Below are 21614 nucleotides of genomic sequence, written 5' to 3' on the forward strand. Positions count from 1 at the left end.
GACCAGTTCTTAACTAGTGTTATGAAATCTTTCAATTTTTTCATTCAAATAAACCGGTCACTTGAACGGTTCTCGGTCTAACTGGTTGAACCGAACGATTGAGAGTTGAGATAATTTTCAAATCTATGTGTGAAGTTTTTTTTTAATAGACAAATATTATTTGTTAGTAAATTAGTACAAATTATCTTTCATCAGGGTTCGAACTCTGACCCTTCATGGTCACCTACAATTACCCCAATATGTGTGAAGTGTTCTTTGTATACAGGGTTGATATGTGATATAAACTGTGACACTTGTCATGGTCAGGTGAACTGGTTGGTAGGTATGACTCCCCCCTCAATCTGTACATAACATAACTAAGCATTTACTCTTCTTCACCATTTTGATAAAATCGAATTAAATCCCTAAAAAATCCAAGGGGACCATTGAGAAAAATTTGGCAGAGAAAGTCATGACCTAGTGGGATTCACATTTAAAAAGGGAATAGAATAGATAACTGACTAACTACATACATATGATATACGACACTATATCTTCCCCACCCTATGGATTCCCCGAGTTGGGCCATTGCATTGTCAAAATCATTGCATCTGCACTAGGATTTTGCATTTGGTCCAACTTCATCTTAAATGTCCACCCTTCCTGCAAATGTTCTTGCCCTTCACAATTTTTCATCTCACAGTTCTACCGCCATCCAAGGATAAATTCTTTTCGTAAATACTAATATATTATAATTTTATTTCAATAAACCTAAAAACATATAGATCTATACTGAATAACTAAGTACACCTTAATAAATCTTTTTATCTCTCTCACATTCCCACGTTATTCATAATGAAAAACTACAAATAACATTAAAGTGCATATTTAAATACATGGCAAAAATTTACATTGAAATTCAAATTATAGTGGACAGTTGCAAAATGTGAAAGAAATCGTTTTCATTTATTGTGACTTTGACGTCATCGTGATTTTCCATAATATATCTAACATGCATTAAATTAGTTTTAAAACATTTTGCAAAGGAAACAAATGCGCTCAACGAGCCATAAGTTTTGGATTTAACTTTCATATCCCTATAGTTTAATAATTCAAATCTCCTATTGTTTAGTAAAAACTCAGCTGGTGAACAACTACGCTCCTACTTAGGAGTGAACATCTGCCCGACGACCTACAATTTAAATGTATTTTCTTCCCATTCTACAATTTTTATTTCATAAGAATAGCGGTTATGATTCATGCACACTCCCACTTATTTTCACATTTCTTTTTCATTTATTTATCTTTTATCTACAATCAAATTACATATTACATCTTTACTTTGTCTCTTATTTTTTCTGTGTCTTTTTCTATAATAAGGTGTGAAGAAATGATTATTCAAGAGAGGAGTAATAATGAAGCCTTCTCTCTCTCTCAGTAAAAATAAAATAAAATGTGAAACTGGTACACACTATCTATCTTTCTCAGTCTTAAAAAGGACACACCAAAAATAATGGGGGTTGTGTTCTGAATTCTGATTGATTGAAGAAGCTCTGAGAGAGAAAACAGAGAGAGGGTAAAGCAACAGTAGCATGACCACCAAGTAACTAGGACTTGTAGTAGTAGCACCGTGACCACAACAACCATCATCACTCCCTTCTTCCTGAATTCTGTACTTGTCATCAAAACTGCACCTTTAGCTTCCATTTCCTCTCTTTTCTGGGTTTCTGAGATCCACTCCATCTTCTCTGCTGAGATCTGTTTGCTTTCAAACTTCACTTCTTTATTCACCTTCTGACAAGATTCTGTGTGCAATGAACCTTTCTATTGAAGATTGCAACTTGGGGTGTTGGGGGTTGAGGAATGAAGCGTAAAGCTATTGTCTTTTCTTGTGATACTACTGGTTTTGGTTGAGGATTGAAGGGAGAATCTTGTGGATTTTCAATGGGATTTGCTTGGATAAAGATGACAACGAATGATATTCTGCAGTTGAAAAAAAGGGATGAAAAGGCTTTGGTTATGGTGGTGGGGGTGTCATTTTCTCAGAATTTTGTTGCTTAATTGGTCTACCTAGTGAGAGAAAGTGTGTGTTTTTGTGTGTGTTGTGTTTTGAATTGTGGGCTCAATTTTGTTGAGTTTGCAAATTTGCTCAAATGAGACTTTCTTCAGCTGGTTTTAGTCCTCCACCTCAGGAAGGTTTGTTGTTACCTCTTGCTTGCAGATTCAATGATTGTCATTTTTGTTGATGTATCTAGCTACTGAAATTGTTATTATCTAACATGAGTGGTGCTTTCATATCTTTTAATTTTTTGGAATGGGGTGTGTGGAAATTCAACCTATTAGGCTATGGTGTATGCTGTTTATGTCATAGCTCAGAGATCAGAAGAAGTGAATTAGCTTCATTTGTTAAATAAGTACACCTATTATGGAATTTGCTTTGTGGTTTTTTTTTATTAAGATCTTGGATTTGTCTAGAGTTTGTCAAAATCAATTAGTCCTTTGGGACAAGGTATGAGCTTTTTCTCTTCCATATTCATGACATTGGGATGGATTTTGCAGGGGAAAAGCGAGTTCTAGATTCAGAGCTTTGGCATGCTTGTGCTGGTCCCCTTGTCTCTTTGCCAGCACTTGGAAGCCGCGTGGTGTACTTTCCACAAGGTCACAGTGAACAGGTGAGTAAAATATGATGGAAGATTATTGTATTGCTTGCTCCCATTAAAAAAAAAACACCTTGTGAACAGGTGAGATTGTTTGAACTGTTGCTGGCTAATGAACTAACTACCAAACATGAATTAACTTCACTTAACTCCCAGAAACCAGAAAAATAACTTTTTAAAATTATCTTTCTTTTTTTCTGCATCTACAAGACTACAACATGTCCTAGCTTAGCATTTTTTTCTGTTCAGGTAGCTGTGTCAACTAACAAGGAAGTGGATGCTCATATTCCAAACTATCCAAGCTTACCTCCTCAACTGATTTGTCAACTTCATAATGTGACTATGCATGTATGACTTTCTTTTACTACTTTGGTTTTCTTTTATCCAATTTTTGCCATTCTGTGATTCTTGCACCTTCTTCGCCTTTAATAATCTGATTGCTTATTTTGGATTCAGGCTGATGCTGAGACTGATGAAGTTTATGCTCAGATGACCTTGCAACCTCTGAATCCTGTATGATACACTGTCTTCAGTGACAAATGTTTTTGTAGTGTTTGTTGTTATATTCATTATTCAGCTTTTGACTATGGCTGTGTTTGCAGCAAGAGCAAAAGGAAGCATACCTTCCAGCAGAGTTGGGCACTCCCAGTAAACAGCCAACAAACTATTTCTGCAAGACTTTGACTGCTAGTGACACAAGCACTCATGGGGGATTCTCTGTGCCTCGCCGGGCAGCTGAAAAAGTGTTTCCTCCATTGGTAAACCTTTGTTAAAAAATCATGCTAACAAAGCTTCAGCATATCCATCAAATTTGTTAATTTCTTCAGTCTTTAATTTGTGATTGTGAATTTGTGATCTATAGGACTTCTCCCAACAGCCTCCTGCTCAGGAGCTAATTGCAAGGGATTTGCATGGCAATGAATGGAAATTCAGACATATCTTCCGGGGTGAGTTACAAAGCCAAGTTTCATTATAATTGCATATATGTGAAATTTTGTTAGGTTGAGACATCCATGCTTCTTGCTTGAGGATGAAAATAAGTGCAGGTTTTGTTTATGATGTTTGAAGTTGTTTTTTCCCTGCAGGGCAGCCCAAGAGGCATCTACTTACTACTGGATGGAGTGTCTTTGTGAGTGCTAAAAGACTTGTTGCTGGTGATTCTGTGCTGTTTATCTGGCAAGTGATTCTATTGTTTCCTGCTCATCAGAGTGCTGAAAGACCTATTTATTATGACATTATGGTGAAAATTGTTAATTTTGTCGGTAATTCTGCGACATCTTATGACTCAATTGCATTATCTTCAATAGGAATGAAAAGAACCAATTGCTTCTGGGGATCCGCCGTGCTAATCGACCACAGACTGTTATGCCTTCATCAGTTCTGTCAAGTGATAGTATGCACTTGGGGCTTCTTGCTGCGGCAGCTCATGCAGCTGCGACAAATAGTCGCTTCACCATTTTCTACAACCCACGGTATGAGCAGTACACGTTTGTTAAACTTTCAAGTCATGATATATTTGCTTTGATTGACATTATATTTTTTGTTTATAAATCCAGTGCTAGCCCATCAGAATTTGTCATACCCTTAGTGAAGTATGTTAAAGCTGTATATCATACTCGAGTTTCAGTTGGTATGCGTTTCAGGATGCTGTTTGAAACAGAGGAGTCTAGTGTGCGGCGGTATGTTTTTAATACTTTTATTGTTGATGATAGTGAATGAATGTCTTCCTTTTTGATATTTGACGTGTTATTAAACTAATAATATACAACATTTGATTTGGAATTAATGATAATGACGTAAAAGCAGTAATAAAATGATCATGCACCTAAAGGTCAAATATTCGATTTGGAATTTCATTTATGTTTGTTTTATGCTTTATTATTAAATGAATGAGAGGTTTTTTCCCTATGTTGTGGATGGATGTCTAGATGTAATAATGAATAAAAATATGGAAACAATTGCATATTGTTTCTCGCGGCTTACGGAACATGATAATGTGCCACCCTAAAAGATCACTCTCGCAATTAAATGAAACAGAGGCCGTTTTAAATGTATGCTTCCTGTTATGAGCTTCTGATCCTTAGTAATGCCCTTGTGTGTATCAGCTATAAATTATATTATTGTTGATGGATGCTCAAAATATAATACTAATATATCTTTTCTGTGCAGATACATGGGTACAATAACAGGCATTAGTGATCTGGATCCTGCCCGGTGGCCGAATTCACATTGGCGCTCAGTGAAGGTTTGTAAGAAATTATTATTGTTCTTCCATTCAAGTTATATAATTAAGTTGACCTGCTCCTTGTATCTCAGATGTAAAAGTTCTAATATGTTGCTTCATGTACATTTTCTATTTTTGCGGAAGAATTTTAAAAAATAAGATAAGACTTTGACTTGTATTGCAGGTTGGGTGGGATGAATCCACCGCAGGAGAGAGGCAACCTAGGGTTTCTTTATGGGAAATTGAGCCATTAACAACATTTCCTATGTATCCATCCCCATTCCCTCTTAGGCTAAAACGACCCTGGCCTCCGGGATTGCCTTCATTCCATGGTCAGCTTCTTGCCTCCTTTAGGGCCGAAAACATCCACAATTTATCTATTTATTTAACTTCCTGTTTAGTTTAATTTTTCAAACTTGTTACATTGCAAAGACTATTTCATTTATGCATCAATTGAAACTCATTCTCATTGCCCTGACCAGTTTTCCTTGCTTAATATTTTAGCAGGCATGAAGGATGATGAATTTGGCTTAAACTCTCCTCTGTTGTGGCTCCGGGATTCCGATAGAGGGATGCAGTCTCTTAATTTTCAGGGTATGGGGGTTAATCCGTGGATGCAGCCAAGATTTGATCCCTCCATGCTGAATATGCAAACAGATATGTATCAAGCTGTTGCTGCAGCTGCACTTCAGGACATGAGGAGTGTAGATCCTTCCAAACAGCATCCTAGTTCCTTACTTCAGTTTCAGCAACCACAGAACTTCCCGAACAGAACTGCTTTAATGCAGGCCCAGATGTTGCAACAGTCACAGCCTCAACAGGTTTTTCAAAATAATCAGGAGAATCAACAACTGCTGCAATCTCAGTCTCATCTTCAGCAGCACCTACAGCATCAGCACTCATTCAATGGTCAGACTCAGAATCATAATCACAATCAGCAGCAGCAGCAGCAACAACAACAACAAACTCAACAGCAAGTGGTAGATAATCAGCAGATTTGCAATGCCGGCTCTACGATGTCTCAGTTTGTTTCAGCACCTCAACCTCAATCATCACCCACACAAGCTCAATCTTCACTGAGCCAACAGCAAAGTTTTTCCGATTCAAATGTGAACCCTGTGACGACTATTGTTTCTCCCTTGCACAGTCTCATGGGTTCATTTCCCCAGGATGAAACATCCCACCTTCTGAATCTTTCAAGAACAAGCTCTTGGGTTCCTGTTCAAAATTCAACAGGATGGCCCTCCAAGCGTATTGCGGTGGATCCTCTTCTTTCTTCTGGAGCATCTGTTCTGCCTCAGGTGGAGCAGTTGGGGCAGCCGCAAAACACCATATCTCAAAATGTTGTTACATTGCCACCATTTCCTGGCAGGGAATGCTCAATAGACCAAGGGAGCAATGATCCCCAAAATCATCTTTTATTTGGTGTTAATATTGAGCCTTCGTCTCTTCTAATGCATAATGGAATTTCAAACCTTAAGGGGATCAGCAGCAACAGTGATTCCCCAACCTTGCCCTATCAGTCTTCCAATTACCTGAATACCACAGGCCCTGATTCTTCATTGAATCATGGAATAACACAGAGCATTGACGAATCTGGCTTCCTGCAGTCGCCAGAAAATGCGGGGCAAGGAAACCCACAGAACAAGACCTTTGTGAAGGTATGTTTTCCCAGTGGGGTTATTGTTTTCGGAATCAAAATTTTAATCAACCATTATTCATCTAGCATTTTTTTTTATATTACAGGTCTATAAATCAGGGTCCTTCGGAAGATCGCTGGATATCACCAAATTCAGCAGCTACCCTGAGCTGCGTGGTGAGCTTGCTCGAATGTTTGGGCTTGAAGGCGAGTTGGAGGACCCTGTGAGATCAGGCTGGCAGCTTGTATTCGTTGACCGAGAGAGTGACGTTCTTCTCCTCGGTGATGGCCCCTGGCCGTAAGTATCTCAAACTTACCATGCATTTTTCTTTGTTCTTCTTCCTTTTGAATGCTGAATTGAAAACTAGAGAAACTGAGATACCTGCTTAAATGATGTTAGCTTTATTCAACTAATCCCTTCAGAAATAATGGGAGCAGCATAAACTTGCATTGCTTTTAGGCCTTAGTAATGATATAAATGTTATGTAATTTTATATAGAATCAAATGATCTGGAAGCTGTGCTGTAAATCTTTGTCACACGTTATCTTTCTTATTATGCCAGGGAATTCGTAAATAGTGTATGGTGCATCAAGATACTTTCGCCCCAGGAAATGCAGCAAATGGGGAACACCGGTCTCGAGCTTTTGAACTCAGTTCCAAACCAAAGGCTCTCTAATGGCGTCTGTGATGATTACATGAGCCGTCAGGACCCGAGAAATTTAGGCTCTGGGATAACAACTGTAGGGTCTTTAGACTACTGAGAAAGATGTGACTGTTTCATAGTCTACATTTCTTCCATCTCATAATATTGCCCTTGCTTCTTCTCAATCCTTTGTCAATGGTGAGAAGTGCTTCCTAAATGTAGTTTAAAGCCTACTCTTTTCGTCTTTTGTCTTTGTTTTCCTGTTTTTCATGCTAGGACCACCATTCATAACTAATACTGTAACTATATGGCATCTTGTCAATGTGCTAGCGACAATATATACGATACTTAATCCGTAGGAAATCAATGTGTGAAGATAGTTCTCTCTAGAATTTAACTTCTACAGAATTTTACTTTTAAGCGTATGTTTGGATTAGCTTATCTATTCTCAGAACCAATTAGTATTCCCGGAAGCTACACAAATAAGCTTCTTTCTAAAATTGATTCTGGCTTTAGAATCAATTGTAGGAGAATTTTCAAACTGTATTTGAAGTATCTTTGAGGTGCATGAATGGACTATAGGCAATGGAGATGATGTTTGTTCATCTTGTTGACCTTTGATGAGTTGTGGTTGAATCTTGTGGTAATATCTACATGATGCATGAATGAAGTTAAATGTAGATGGTACTGCAGATGATGTTGGACTTCTTGACCTTAGTGATGGGGTAGAAGCAGTTGGGTAAAGAAGAATGATGTGACTTTTAGAACATGAAGAGGACACACCAGAGCCATGTGATGTGTCTCTCTCTATGATGATAAAAAGGATGGAAAACAAATCACCATGCCTTTCTATTAATGTGAAAGTGGCCCGCACTTGTCGTCTTCTTGGTTTTTGGCCATGCACACTTTTCACCTCTGCTGTCCTGCTTTTGCTTCATCAATGGTGAAGCGATAGCTGTATATTTGTCCATTTCTATCTCTTCTAATCATGCATCATGCTTCATGCTCTCGTTGTCCCAAGTATTTGGAATGAACGAATCATCAAAATTCCTTAGCTGCATTGTCTAAGTTAACGTTTCATGGGAAGGAGAAAATGTAGGAACAATATTTCTCAAACATGGAGTGTGTTTTGATACCAGTTGAGTGTCAAACATCCGTTTATACCGGTAACAGATATTTAAACATACATAGCCGTAGATGTTAGATGTAGAAATGACCAGGTTTTTGAGATGATTAACTACATAAAAATGACAGCTATAATGCTACTTGTATTAGCTACATTGAACTCAAGGAACCCTTGTTGAAAGTTCTCTCTTGATATAGTTGAATTCGATGTTGACCAACTCTACAATATAACAGTTTAACGAAATAGAGGAAGGCTAAGAAGAAAAAGGAAGTGATCATGTATTTTTGACACCATTTTGCGTTAAACTTACTAGAGGGGTGACTTGGATATTAAAATTATTAACTAGAATTATGCTAATGTTTTAGTCATAGGAGCTTGTGCTAAATCTACAAGTGAAATACTGTTCAATGAACCCATACACAAGAAAAAAATTATCTGTAGAAAGTCAATATAAACATCTTTGATAAGTTCAATGAACCTATAATTTTTGTAACATAATGTACAAAACCATTTGCGCTATATATACTACTAGAATTTTTCAAGCTAATTAATTCCATAGTAAAATGAAATGAAAATGGAAAAAAGTACAGGTAGGCACATATATATTATAATACAGCTAGCACAGTTATTATTAAAAAAGGACTCGAACATAGAAACAAATTCCCCATCCCTAATAATTTTAGACACTTTGATATATTTAGGTCTCTTTTGATAATGCCAAACTTTTATATTGTAAACTTTATCATATTCTCCCAAGAATTGAAAGTACAAGTTCAATACCATAAGAATGAGTTATCCAACTGTACACTCAAATCACTTATATGAAATTTTTTTCTTATATGAATCGTTGATAGAAACAAAGCCAAGATGTACAATCCGAAAAGGCAAAATCTTAACTTGTACTTATATCTTATATGCATTCTTATAAGGCGGGATACAAAATTGGGTGACATTTTCCAACATATTATTTCGTGACTGTTTTTAACTATTGCTAATGTTATTGTATTGGCAGTTATATTTACAGCTACTCATGTTAACGATGGTTAAAAACACTCGTTAAATGGTATGCTAGAAACATGTTGCTCGATTTTTTATGTACATCTTAGTCTAACATGTATGCCATAAAATTGGGAATATAATTATTGGAAACAAGCTTTGAACCTATTGATGTCAACAATTTGACAGAGTGAATTGCATCCTCCTAATATGCAATGTTATAATTCATTTAATCATCTCAGTTTCTAGTTTTTTTTCCTTCCTTTGAAAACTGCTTTACATTTCAGTGAATGGAGTAAAAGTGTAATTGAGTTCACCTTTTTTAGTTGGGGCACTAGCTAGCTAGCTTCCCCTCTGGGTATTGGTGATTAAAGAAAGTTGGAGTTGAGTGAGGGTTTGTTCAATTTGTTTTGAGGTATGTTGTGGGGTTACCTTATTTGTTGGTACTTTTTCTGGGTATGGAATGCTGACAAGGTAGGGCACTATCTACAATAATATTATCATCAATAAAAAAGCTAGGGCTGGCAACCCAACTACCCTAAGTACCCCACCTTTATATATTTTTAGGTAGGGAGTTACTCTTGATTCTTCTACTTTCTTTCTATCATAACATCACTATATTTCTTTGCTTTCCTTTCTTGGGACTGACTCTACTCTCTGGTTTTGCTCTGTCACCCACAACATGACCATAAAGGTTGTGAGAAACTTGTTTAACACGTGCAGGGACCTTGTTGGGGCTTCTTGTTTTCCCCACTGTAGAAATTGCTGCTATATGCGTCATCAAAAGTTTATGCATAAGCATCCAGCGAGCATGTACAACTATATTAATGTTCTTTAATTTTTTAGTTGTTTTCGAGAGACTGACTAAAATAAGAGAAATTGGCCATGTGATCTTGAAAATTGATCAAAACAAATTGAACTATTTTTATTTTTTATTTTTTACATGCTACTTTAAATATATTAATCTGGAGTAAAAGATAGTACATCAAACGACAAAAACGGATACAAAACAGATGGATAATCCTCAATCCACACCTGTGGAGAGAATTAAACACCCCATTTTGCTTTTTATATCTCAGGTGTTGGTTTGTGTGCAATGCAATTTCTGCAACATTTGTGATATCCGCAGTTTGTGAAAGTTTTCACCAATTTTTTTTTCTTTCTCCAAATTTATATTTGAAAATAAAAAAAATGAAAACTCACAGACACCTCTAATAGGTCCTTAATTATGAAAATTAGAGTTCCGAGACTATAGTTCAATATTTTTTTTGTCGTTGACGGATGTCGCCACCAATTTAAGAAACAATTCTATCTCCCTCCCAACAAATGTTTTTCCTCGGAATTCGATCTTATACTTTTATCCTCACGAGCGTCTAACTTACTTAAACGAGCCTTTACTATAAATATAAAATTCTAGTATTTCCCAAGTTATGAAATTAATTTTATTTATTTATTTAGCAACTTGAAGAAGTTAAAATCCCATAAGAGTATTTTGAGAACAAAAGTTTTTAGGACAAAGAATAATTTAGTAGTGTGCTAAGAAAACCTACTTTTTTTTTCTCTTTTGAATCAACCTAACAATTTTCTTCCTCCCTCCAAAAACTACCATTTCGACTGCCCAAAAAAACTATTAATTGGGTTTGGGCCAGCTTAAGTAAGACCAGGCCGCAAACATGGTTTGGGCTTCCGGGTCAAATTGAAGAACCAAGACAGACAGAGAGAGAGAGAGAGAGAGAGAGAGAGAGAGAGAGAGAGAGAGAGATTAGGGTTAGGGTTTATGAGGGGCTTCACTTTTACAAATTGACATCACACTCTCTTCTTTCTGTTCCTTCTCTCTGTGCCGCTTGGAACCATGGTCATTTCTCATTCCCTTTGATTCTTCGCGTACTATCAATGCATATGCTTCAATTATATCTCTGTTACTTCTTTGAATTCATTATTCTTCTGCAACTCAAATTATAAAATAATCTTTTTTTTTCTCGATTTTCTTTGAATGAATGTTTGTTTTATTGGAAATCCTATTTGTGTGTTGATTTCTGTTGTTGTTTTTTTTTTTCGATTTTAAGAATCTGGGTCTAGTTAAATTCTACAAATATAAGCTGATTTAGGAGTTGCTGGGTTATCATCTGATTTTGAACTTTTGATTTCAGAGATTGATTTTTGTTCATTTCAATATTGATACTTATTTATGCTTTGTGATCTTCATGAATTTGGAGGAATTGATTTTGTCTAGTTAGGTTGCTGAACTAATTTTTGTGAACTGTTTGTTAGTTCCTTAGTTTTGATTTCAATGTATATATGGTCATCATAATTTTTGTAACTGTTCTCTGAATGTGCATGGTGTTTTCTAACAGCCTAAGCAAATTCACGAGATCAAGGATTTCCTCCTCACTGCCCGGAGGAAGGATGCGAGGTCGGTGAAAATCAAGAGGAGCAGAGATGTGGTCAAGTTCAAGGTCAGATGCTCAAAGTATCTCTACACACTCTGTGTGTTTGACCCTGAGAAAGCTGATAAGTTGAAGCAATCACTTCCTCCAGGTTAGTAATGGAATGTTTGATTTTACATTTGTTGTTGTGTAGGATAGCCTCAGTTTGAACATGATGAGATACTCTTAACACATTAGTACTATTTGGACTAGGGGACTTGTATTTCTTTAGGCTGCCAAATACTGGACTGTGAAGGGTTTTGAAAGTACTTGAAAAGTTTAAATTGGTTAAACATTAATATTGGTTGCATAATTGTATGTGTTCTGTGAAAGTCTAACAGGATCATTTGTGCTCTTCTTCAATTATTTTTTTTGTGCTTTATGTTACCTCTTAATTTTGTGCCCTACAACTTATAATGCTTTTTGATGTTTTCAGGTTTGAGTGTTCAAGACCTGTAGAGGTACTGAGTGAGAAGCCGAGGAGAAGTGTTTTGTTTAATTCCTGTGATGTTTGTTTCTCTGTAGTTGAAGTTTGAGATTTTGACAGTTAGTCTTAATATTGAGATCATTGTTAAAACTCGCGTGTTTTAATTTATTATGAAAAATGAAACTTGATTTTTATGTCTGATGGAATATTTCATTGCTGAGGAACTTTATACATGAATTTATAGCCTGTTTTATGTTTTGCTTCCTGTTTAGTAAGGCTACATTTTTCAGATATTTTGTCTATGAATGTAAACTTAAAGATGGGTGGGTATCCAGTGCTGTGTTTGGCCGTTGCCGTTACTAGTTTTGGAGGGTGGGGAATAGGAAGAATTGACAATTAGCATCTAATAACTTGACTGATTTTATAACTATGTATTCGGGTGAGTGGGAAATGAGACATCTTTTTTGGGATAACAGGAGGGCTAATGCCCTAAAAAAGAATGAACTACAAACGAGTAGACTTGGAGAAAGAAGCCCCTATACAATCATTATGAAGTAGGCGCAACGGCAACTAGGAACTAACTCCAAAACTTGGCCAAATGACAAATCATGCCACAACTCCACTAAACAATCTGCTACCTGTTTTGCTTCATGTGGGAACATGGAAGCATACTACTCCCCACTCCTTGGCAACCCATCTTTGGATGAAGACCATAGGGCATGAGGGTACTGTTGAGGAACCCAGCTAGAGGGACTATTGAGATGGTTCTTCATAATCATCCTCCCTTGGCGTTGTTTTGCTCCCATTTGAGGATTACATAGACAATTTGTTTTTGAGGGGCTAGCTTGTGTCCCCGTTTGGTTTTGTACTAAATAAAGTTCCCTAGGAACATTAAAGGAGGGTCTTGAAGAGTTTTTGACACTTCTCCAAATTCTTCCTTCCTTTTTAAAATCTTGTAAACAAGGGATGACTTCTCGCGTATATAGAAAAAAGGGATGATTTCTCACAAGTCTCGCACTTCACTTTCCTCCCATTTCAAAACTTAACTCACAAACACACAGTAAGTGAAAACACCTAAGTTCTATTGGAGCAATGCACGCCATCAGTCTATAACTGTGGTTAGAGTTGTTCCCATACTAATTTGTTTGCCTTATTATTTAACCAATTTGAGTATACAGAAAAAAAGTTGCAGATTGATTTTGTTTTCCGTTTTGCCTGCTTCTCATTTCATAGTAATCAAATCAACTGTCCCTCGTGGGTTTTTGCACTTCTATACCTTCTAACCTTTTATGTGAAATCTTTTCATGATTTTCAGCTTCAATTTGTCAATACTAAAAATATTTTAAAACGCTGAGTAGTCTAATATATCAGGCAATGAAAAAAGAGAATTCAATTGTTATTCTTCCATTGATCTCTAATCCTTACATTGATTTTGAAAAAGGAATTTACAACATTTACAAGAAAAGGTAAAGAACATTTATGGTTCAAAACTTCAAATCTTTCACAGGAATATCAGTTCTGCATAACCTGCCCTTGTCTGCTCTCTTCCCCATTTCCTAACATCTGATGAGGAGAAATGTAGTTAAGGTCAACTTCATCATCACTACTAACATAGACTACTCGGAAAATATCATACTTCATTTCCACAGAGAAGCGTTCAAGATAGGGCATCATCCATTTTCTCTGGTCCGAGCGGAGGATCCACGAGTAACAAAAATGGAGAGACTTCCATACATGGATGCATACCACTCTGGGCATGCTTTGTGCTTTCAAGCATATGCCTGAAGTTATGCCTTCTATCTTGGCAAAACGAGACCTGAAAATTGCTAGGACGGCGTAGCAGAAATCATTAAGGTCACTACTAGTAGAAACTGCTGTGTTCATGGATATTATATCCCCAGTAGAGAATTTTGCAGCAGGGGTGCCATCTCTTGAATCTCCAGCGTATGCTTCAAGAAAACTATGTTCAACTAACACTGACATGCTTGATAAGTTGGTCAGCATTGATATCTGTAAAGTAAACAAAAAAGTAAAAGAATTAAAAACAATGTAGACTGATATATATATATTTTTATCATGGTATGTTGATCAACATTTAGGATATAAGCAAAGTTCACATACATGATAAGTTTTAGTTCACAAAAAGTTTTAATTGACATGACCAATAAAAAAGTCTTGAATTCTAATGTTGACTTTGTTCTTGCTATGTCCAAGTAATATATGGAGAAACCACACCGGTTGTTAGGGTCAAACTTACAAGAGTTGAGGTAAGAAGCTCCTTTTCCTTACTTGACTGCTTCTGCCAAGCTCCATACCATATGATCTGATTACAGGGCACATACACAAATTTTTAGTCCAATGTGGAAAATTGAATAAAGAAGATAGATAGGAAGCATATGTCAGTACACAATATGTCAAGTGAAATGGAGATCAACTCAATAAATTAGCACCAACATAGATCAAACAAGGATGCTATTATATTATCAATTTGGGAATATAGTCTTTCAGTTATAATCTTCCCAGCCAATATGTGGTAACAAATTCACTAGTAAAGAAAAGGGTTTCATAAACTAGCTTCAGCAAAGCTTCAAACAAATTGAATCCAGAAGGAAAGAAAGAACAACCTGTAACACACAATTCAGAATTTCGATAATTCAGTCAGGATAAACTAGTTAGTTACTGAAATTTGAAAATCAGTGAAAAAGCTTTACCATATTTCCATGGATGCTCCTAAATATAGAGCTTTGAACACAACCAAGGCTCTGAGTGGTTAAGGAGAACTGTTTGAGACCATGAACAAGATCATCTACGATTACAACAGTTGGCTTGAAAACAAAGAAGCTTACATCCAAATTCTTGTTGTTAAAAGGAACAGAACATTCCATTGATCCTCTTGTTTGTATAATATTCTTCCTTTGAAGCTTTTAGTTGTGAATTACTAATGATACTACTTTTTCATTGATAGTGTTCAAATATGAGAAGCAAACCGTGAGACACGCATACATGAATCTTCCATGAATACTGTATATGGTTGGTTTCTAGATAGAATGGTTCCAAGTTTTGACTTTGGTGCAAAGGAATTCAACGGGTTGTTTCCTTCTACCTGGTCTTTCTATTGATTCTTGTAAACGACAAAGAAACATAGCAGGAGCAGATTGGAATTTGATCCTAAAGACCTTCACGTGGATTGACTAGTTCAAATCCTCACATATACTGTAGCAAAAAGCACAAAGATAATCTATGAAATTTCTCATTGATTGTCACACATTTTTTTAATTTTATTTATATGTACTTATGGTGGTGTCACACGCTATCAAAGCTTCTACGACTAAGTTGTCTAGAGTATGACCTTGCGAGAGGGGCCGTGTTACCTAACAACTTAAACTTTTTGAGATAATTGATTCATAACACAATGTAAAAGAGACCGACAGTCCTATCATATTTTATCATACTTTCATTTTAATATTTTTTTATTTAATTTTATTTGTGATGTGTCAAAATAATGAATCTTAATTAAACATAAGTGGAAATCTTTGGTTCCATTTTCATTTCATTTTCCATAAAAATGACATATTTTGACCTAATTGAGAGAATGACTCAATTAATTCAAGCTGCACTACTTGTTATGCGTGCAACCTACGGCAGTGCAAGCTCAGCTGAATCATGTTTGGTATCCAGGAATCAAGATGATTCTAGAGTTTAATTTCCATTCAAATGTTGACTCTCATTCCATTTTAGCAGGGCAACATTGACATATTTTTTTGAAAGGAACATTGACATTTAAGTTTAGGATATACGACTTGGCATTTTTGCATGCATATAAATTATATTTAATAAGATGATGAAAGAGCTAAATTTATCATCAGAATTCTCTGAAACTCCTAAGAACTAGAATAGTCATTAAAAGCATAACTCAGAAGTTTAACTTCAATTTCAAAAAAAAAAAACTTCAATTTCAACTTGCTTGAGCCACCGGAATACTTTAAATAGATTAAGTCATTGTCAGAGTCTGAACCCATGACTAAACTCGATTGCCGTAAGAAATAAGCATCCATGATCCATGCTTTACATGATTCATCCTTGAGTCATGGTTATCAACACCCCTAGTCCAATAATTTATAGTCGGTTAAAAAAGATTTTGTTCTCCATAACATGAGCTATTTATTTTGGTCCATAGTCGGAGCAAAGTTACAAAAACATCCTTGCATTTAGGGAAATAACATGGTTTTAGTCCTTGATCATTTTACATGGACCAAAATCTTATTTCCCCTTGCACTTGTTTCCATCCAGTCCAAAAACACTAATATCAGTTCAAGTCTAGCGGTATTTATCCTTCTCGACGTTTTCTTCTAATTTTTTTATGGCATGATGGAGGCTGAGAAGAGAAGCAACACCTGTTTAAGTCTAAAGTCCTTTAATCTGATATCCTTTCATGAGAGATGAAGTAAAGACAATCATAAGAATTTAATGCAAGAAGGTTCAACATGTAACAGCTAAATGTAGCAGCAACAGCAAAACAAAGTGAGGCTGGAAAAAGATTAGTGTGGGCAAAACTAATATTCAGCTAACTAATTTATAACAATTGCTATATGATTGAAGATTACACCTTTCAGCCAGCAGTTGTGCCATACAGTGTCTGCAAAAGAAATTTAGAATATGGTGGAGCTTTTAAGCAAAAGAAAATTTTAAGCAATCCATTTTCTTTTCCAATTTGATCATAAAATTGTTCTAATACAACTTTTCAAGAGTTTATTTAGAAGAATGGGGATTTTTATCAAAATAAGTCCTCATTGTCATATCCCCAAATGCCAACACATCTAGCAAAAATGTTGGTTCCTTTGACTGTTGTGGAAACTGAGCACAATCTTTAAAAAATATCAAGGCTCCAATCAATCAGTAATCAAACCAAGATCAATGGTATACGGTATACACTGTCACATGCTTTAACCTGCAGAACATGACATTCAGATTTAATATCCATTGAAAGTCAAAACTCAATATGGGCTATTAACAACAGAATACAAGGGGAGGCGAAAACGAATTACGTGCTTGTTTGTAAGAAGTATTAAATTCACATTCAGTTCCTAAGTATCTATGGTTAAGGTACAAACAAGGTTGTGCCTGTTTTAGAGGTTAAAAACTTAGAACGAAGACTTTTCATAATAGTTAGGAATAACAAAAATATAGGGCAAGTGTAAGTGTAGTGCCACTCATTACATTCCCCCTCACAAATTTATCTCGATGAAAGAAATGAAGATCCAGGACCGCAGGAATTACCTTTCCTTACTATAAGTCTATGGGAACTCTCAAACCGTCATGAGCAAGCTGCACTTGAATTCCTTCCCTACGCACAACAACAGAAGATTCAAATCATTTTCTAAAATCCACAACTAAGATAGAGTACAAAAATAAATTTTACATTGCATGATCTGTCACAATCAGATTTTACCAGGTTAATCATTACAAAATGTATTTGCAAAAATTCAGATTTAACTTCTTTACAAATGAATAAGACATATACCTTCTGGACCACTCTTTCAAAAATTCGTTGTCCTTGTGATGATCAAACTCATGAGTCATTCCAATTAATAGGGTTTGCTTTGGACACAACCTCTTCACAGTTTCAAGAGTCTGAAATGACCAATTAACTATAATATTTCACCATCAGGGAGATATGAAGTACAAAAATCATTTTGTAAAAAGGAAAACAAACCTGTGGAAAACATAGGTGAACATTATGTGATCCAGTCTGTGATAACACAAAGAGCAAAGAAGGAAATTGTTAGTTAACCAAACCTGATTAGTTTGTTAGTTGTAATAGTCAGTTAGAGAGTTAGAAAAGGTTGTCTTTGGTTTTAGGGTGCAAATTGGGAGGGGCAGCCCAACACTTTTAATTTCGTCTACAATATTGTATTCCATCGATACAGAAACATTTTTCTTTCTTTTTTCCAACCCAATTCGATTAGAACCTTTATCAAAGAGAAAGTAAAGGAACAAGAAAACTAAAACATAGAATTGACAACATGTATGATAAAATTCTCACTTAATTATCAATATTGCACAATATTTTTGTTAATTAAAAAAAAAGCAAAGAAAGGAAACATCTCCTATAATTATAAAGTTGAAGATAGGCTCAAGTTCCTGAAATATTTAAAGCATTTAGGTCCAGCACATATGCACTGAGTGACCTGTTATTGGCCTTCTTTGGTAACGTCATTAAACTAGTAACAAAGAAGTGACGTCTATCTTGTATTAGAAAAACAAATTACGGTCGAAAAATATTTACTCCCGTAAAGAGACATTAAGAGCCTATTTGGTTTGAGAAAACATTTTGTGTTTTCATTTCCCATTTCACTAATAATTACAAAAGTGTCAGAATGCAACATTTACATCATATTTCTATGACTATTTTATATCCAAAAAAAATTGAAAATGGAACAACTGACCCTATACAATGAGTCCAATATTAGAAGATCCAACTGTCCAGCTCCACTTTTGGAAATGACTGTCAAAAGAAAATTTATTGCTAGATGTTAGATGTCAAAAAATCATTACACAGCTGAGGGTTTTCTTATTATGTATAAATGCCTAAAAAATTAACAGTTATTTTCTAGAATTGGGAATGTTTTTGCAATTTAAAAAGGAAAGGGTCTGGCCAAAATTACAGCAATAATAACAGTGTACACCAAACCCCTTATTGATTGCAATTTGCAATCCATGGCCAATATGCCATTCTTTTTTCCAGTCAAGAGATAAGAGAGTTACAACATATGATAAAACAGGTAGATCAACAATCTCTTAGCATTCTTATAGTCAAACTTTGTGAGAAAGAACTGATGAAGAAATGCACATATCCAACAGGAAGAAACAAATTCAAAACATACCATACTCTGTACTAGCAGGAATCCGTGAAACATCAGATATATAAGCCACCCTACTTTTCTCACCAAAAAGAAAGCCCAAACAGATGTAATCCTCTCCATGCATAACCTACATCCACAAACAAAACAGTAAAGGTCTTATATCTTAGAAGGAGTATTGCAGTCAGAACACAAGGTCAAAGATAGTAGCAATTAACTGGTAAAGGAGTGAACTTTAATCCTGATGCAGAAAATGGTTGATTGCAGTCATCAGCAATAATGTTCCAGGACATCTGAGCCACCCTTCGTACTTCTTGCCCTTCCTTGAGTTTTTTCTGAACCAAATAAGGAAACTTCTCTGCTATGCTGTTGAAAAGATTTAAAACATGGAATCAACTATTGGAGAGCATAAACCAACCATAAAATCAAATGAAAAGGGCATAATGCTGAAATAGGAGTCACATTATAATCAAAACAATTTACCAAACATTCAAAACAATGGTTGGAAAGTGCACACGCACATTCACTGGTTTCATCTAAAACATTCACAGTTACAAATACTGAGACATTTAAATACTTTCAGAAAGACTAATTTTTTAGGTATGAATTGAATTGAATTGTTGCATGTAATTACCCTGTGAGAACAACAAGAATCACATCATCAATATTGAAAATTAAAGAGCCACATTGTTCAATAGAGTAACTTCTAACAGAAAATACATGCAACAAGAAAAGTTTTAAAAGGAATTGTAATGAAAAGTAGTGTTTATCTATATCTTCTTAAAGAACTAAAAGTTTATCTAGTGCCCAAGTGCTATGCCAGAACTTCTAGTTTAAGTAATGCAAATTGCAAAGTATAACTAATGATATAATACTAATGGTACTTGGTAGCTAAGCTCCCATTTGGGGTGTTCTCTAAGCCAATTTATCCACTAAAGGCAAAACTCTTTAATTAAGTCTTCATTGTTTACAGTATTTGAATAATTGATTTTGCATTTTAGCAAGGAATGATCGATGGCTCTTTCTAATTCTGTTGTTATTTCATAATTAGGGTCACTTTGCACTGTCTTATAATCTTGAAATATGCTTATGTAGGTTCTTAAATAACAAGCAACTGTTAGTAGAGCTACCTATCCATTGAATGCTGACTCAGGTATATGGGAGTAGGTTCAATATCATTTGTTGGACTAAAAGGCTGCACAGCACGTATATCATCCAATCCAAGGACTGCATCCGCATGCTCGTGAGTTAAAATAATCTGCAATTCAAGCCAGAAGTAGTACTTATTTTCTCAGAGAATGCAAATTTCAGGTATACAAATTGCAAATAGAAGGAATAAAAAGAAGCTAATAGGATTTAACAGCAAAGACAATGGATTTCAATTTTCATTTGCAAGCTTCTAAGCTATTATCTTAAGATAATGAAAGTCACATTACATTGAATTTACTACTTTCACACATACAACATAACTACATAAGGTTGGATCTGCAAAAGCATAGCTAGAAAAAAGTTACAGGATTAACTCACAGAATCAATTCTTGGAATCTGATGTAAAGTAAACCATCTAAGCACACCCTCTCTGAATGTCTTCCCAACATCAATCAATATGTAGTTGTGATCACCATTGCTTTCACGATAATCAATTAGAAGAGATGTATTACACCTGCAAAGCCATCAAAAAACGAAAACTAGTTAGGATCGATATTCAAACAGTGATCGTGAAGCCATTGGTTCCGGTGAGGTTACCTGTAATTAGGGTTCCGATCGGGAGGGAGAGTCAGTGACTGAACGCAGACGGAGCAGGGAGGATTGGAGGGCTGGATGAGGCACATTACGTTGGGAACCATGCTGGAACAGCCTGTTCCGAGAAAGATCAACGCCGATTCGGACGGTGGGGTTGCGCGGTGGTTTCCGTCGCCGGAACCGTTGGAAGTGGCCATGCCGTGACGGTAGATCCAGAACAAGAGAGAGAAAGAGAAATGAAAAAGGAAAATGAAAAGAAAATAAAAAGATTCCAAGGGCAGATGGAATATTTATATGGAGATTCGGACCCGCCAAAATCAACGGTTTTCTTCTGGGCTAAAAAAACACTTTTGGCCCCTGATGTTTCAAGTTTGTGCAAATTTTGCCCCTATTCTATTTTTGTCGATGTTTCTACTCCTCATGTTTTCAAACAGTGCACCATCTACCCCTCCATCAGTCAAACGTAAAAAAGCTAACTGAATGAGCTGATGCGGCTTATATATATATTTTTTTGGAACTGTCACGTGAAAATTACAAGTGAAATTAGGAAAAAGGGGCAAGGGAGATTCAAACTCAAGACCTGTAAGTAGCAAAACATGCATTTATCCAGTTCAATTATATGCATAATTGATATATATGTCAAGCAAATATAATTTATATCATTTCTTTGATCATCATCAACTTCATATACTCTTCTTCATCTCTCCAATCCACTTAGGAACCTCTCATGAGAAAGCCTGACTGACGGAGGGGTAGACAGTGCACTGTTTGAAAACATGAGAGGTAGAAATGTTGACAAAAATAGAGTAGGGGCAGAATTTGCACAAACTCTAAACACTAGGGGCAAAAAAAATGCTTTTTAGCCTTTCTTCTATAAAAGTTAAGTGAGAAAT

The 21614-nt window shown here is 35.8% G+C and overlaps 4 protein-coding genes across 7 annotated transcripts; 2 read left to right on the plus strand and 2 right to left on the minus strand.

The window, feature by feature from the left end:
• Positions 1-1473: 1473 nt before the first annotated feature.
• LOC130721992 (auxin response factor 6-like) lies at positions 1474-7563 on the plus strand. Of its 4 annotated transcripts, none has more exons than XM_057572584.1 (14): positions 1475-2175; positions 2539-2651; positions 2886-2984; positions 3093-3149; positions 3239-3394; positions 3499-3583; positions 3722-3812; positions 3944-4108; positions 4193-4315; positions 4806-4881; positions 5045-5192; positions 5365-6521; positions 6607-6797; positions 7063-7563. In XM_057572584.1, exons 1-14 carry the CDS (start codon positions 2133-2135, stop codon positions 7259-7261), a joined length of 2703 nt encoding a protein of 900 aa, XP_057428567.1. In that variant the 5' UTR covers positions 1475-2132; the 3' UTR covers positions 7262-7563. The 4 variants fall into 4 exon arrangements, with proteins under 4 accessions (XP_057428564.1, XP_057428565.1, XP_057428567.1 ...); XM_057572585.1 differs by having other exon boundaries at positions 1476-2175; positions 5368-6521; XM_057572581.1 differs by having other exon boundaries at positions 1474-2175; positions 3944-4315.
• Positions 7564-10961: 3398 nt separating this feature from the next.
• Positions 10962-12312, plus strand: LOC130721996 (60S ribosomal protein L38-like). Its single transcript, XM_057572588.1, has 3 exons — positions 10962-11120; positions 11620-11803; positions 12128-12312. Exons 1-3 carry the CDS (start codon positions 11118-11120, stop codon positions 12148-12150), a joined length of 210 nt encoding a protein of 69 aa, XP_057428571.1. The 5' UTR covers positions 10962-11117; the 3' UTR covers positions 12151-12312.
• Positions 12313-13493: 1181 nt separating this feature from the next.
• Positions 13494-15272, minus strand: LOC130721995 (uncharacterized). The gene is made up of 3 exons (XM_057572587.1): positions 14830-15272; positions 14376-14441; positions 13494-14128 (listed from the first exon to the last, which is right to left on the minus strand). The coding sequence occupies exons 1-3, from the start codon at positions 15001-15003 to the stop codon at positions 13631-13633; spliced, it is 738 nt and encodes a 245-aa protein (XP_057428570.1). The 5' UTR covers positions 15004-15272; the 3' UTR covers positions 13494-13630.
• Positions 15273-16656: 1384 nt separating this feature from the next.
• On the minus strand, positions 16657-21103 carry LOC130721994 (putative hydrolase C777.06c). The gene is made up of 10 exons (XM_057572586.1): positions 20725-21103; positions 20506-20641; positions 20109-20236; positions 19197-19344; positions 19003-19108; positions 18565-18623; positions 17832-17867; positions 17640-17749; positions 17396-17462; positions 16657-17066 (listed from the first exon to the last, which is right to left on the minus strand). Exons 1-9 carry the CDS (start codon positions 20916-20918, stop codon positions 17405-17407), a joined length of 975 nt encoding a protein of 324 aa, XP_057428569.1. The 5' UTR covers positions 20919-21103; the 3' UTR covers positions 16657-17066; positions 17396-17404.
• Positions 21104-21614: the final 511 nt, after the last annotated feature.

The sequence above is a fragment of the Lotus japonicus genome, chromosome 6 (assembly GCF_012489685.1).
Source record: "Lotus japonicus ecotype B-129 chromosome 6, LjGifu_v1.2".
Taxonomy (NCBI): Eukaryota; Viridiplantae; Streptophyta; class Magnoliopsida; order Fabales; family Fabaceae; genus Lotus; species Lotus japonicus.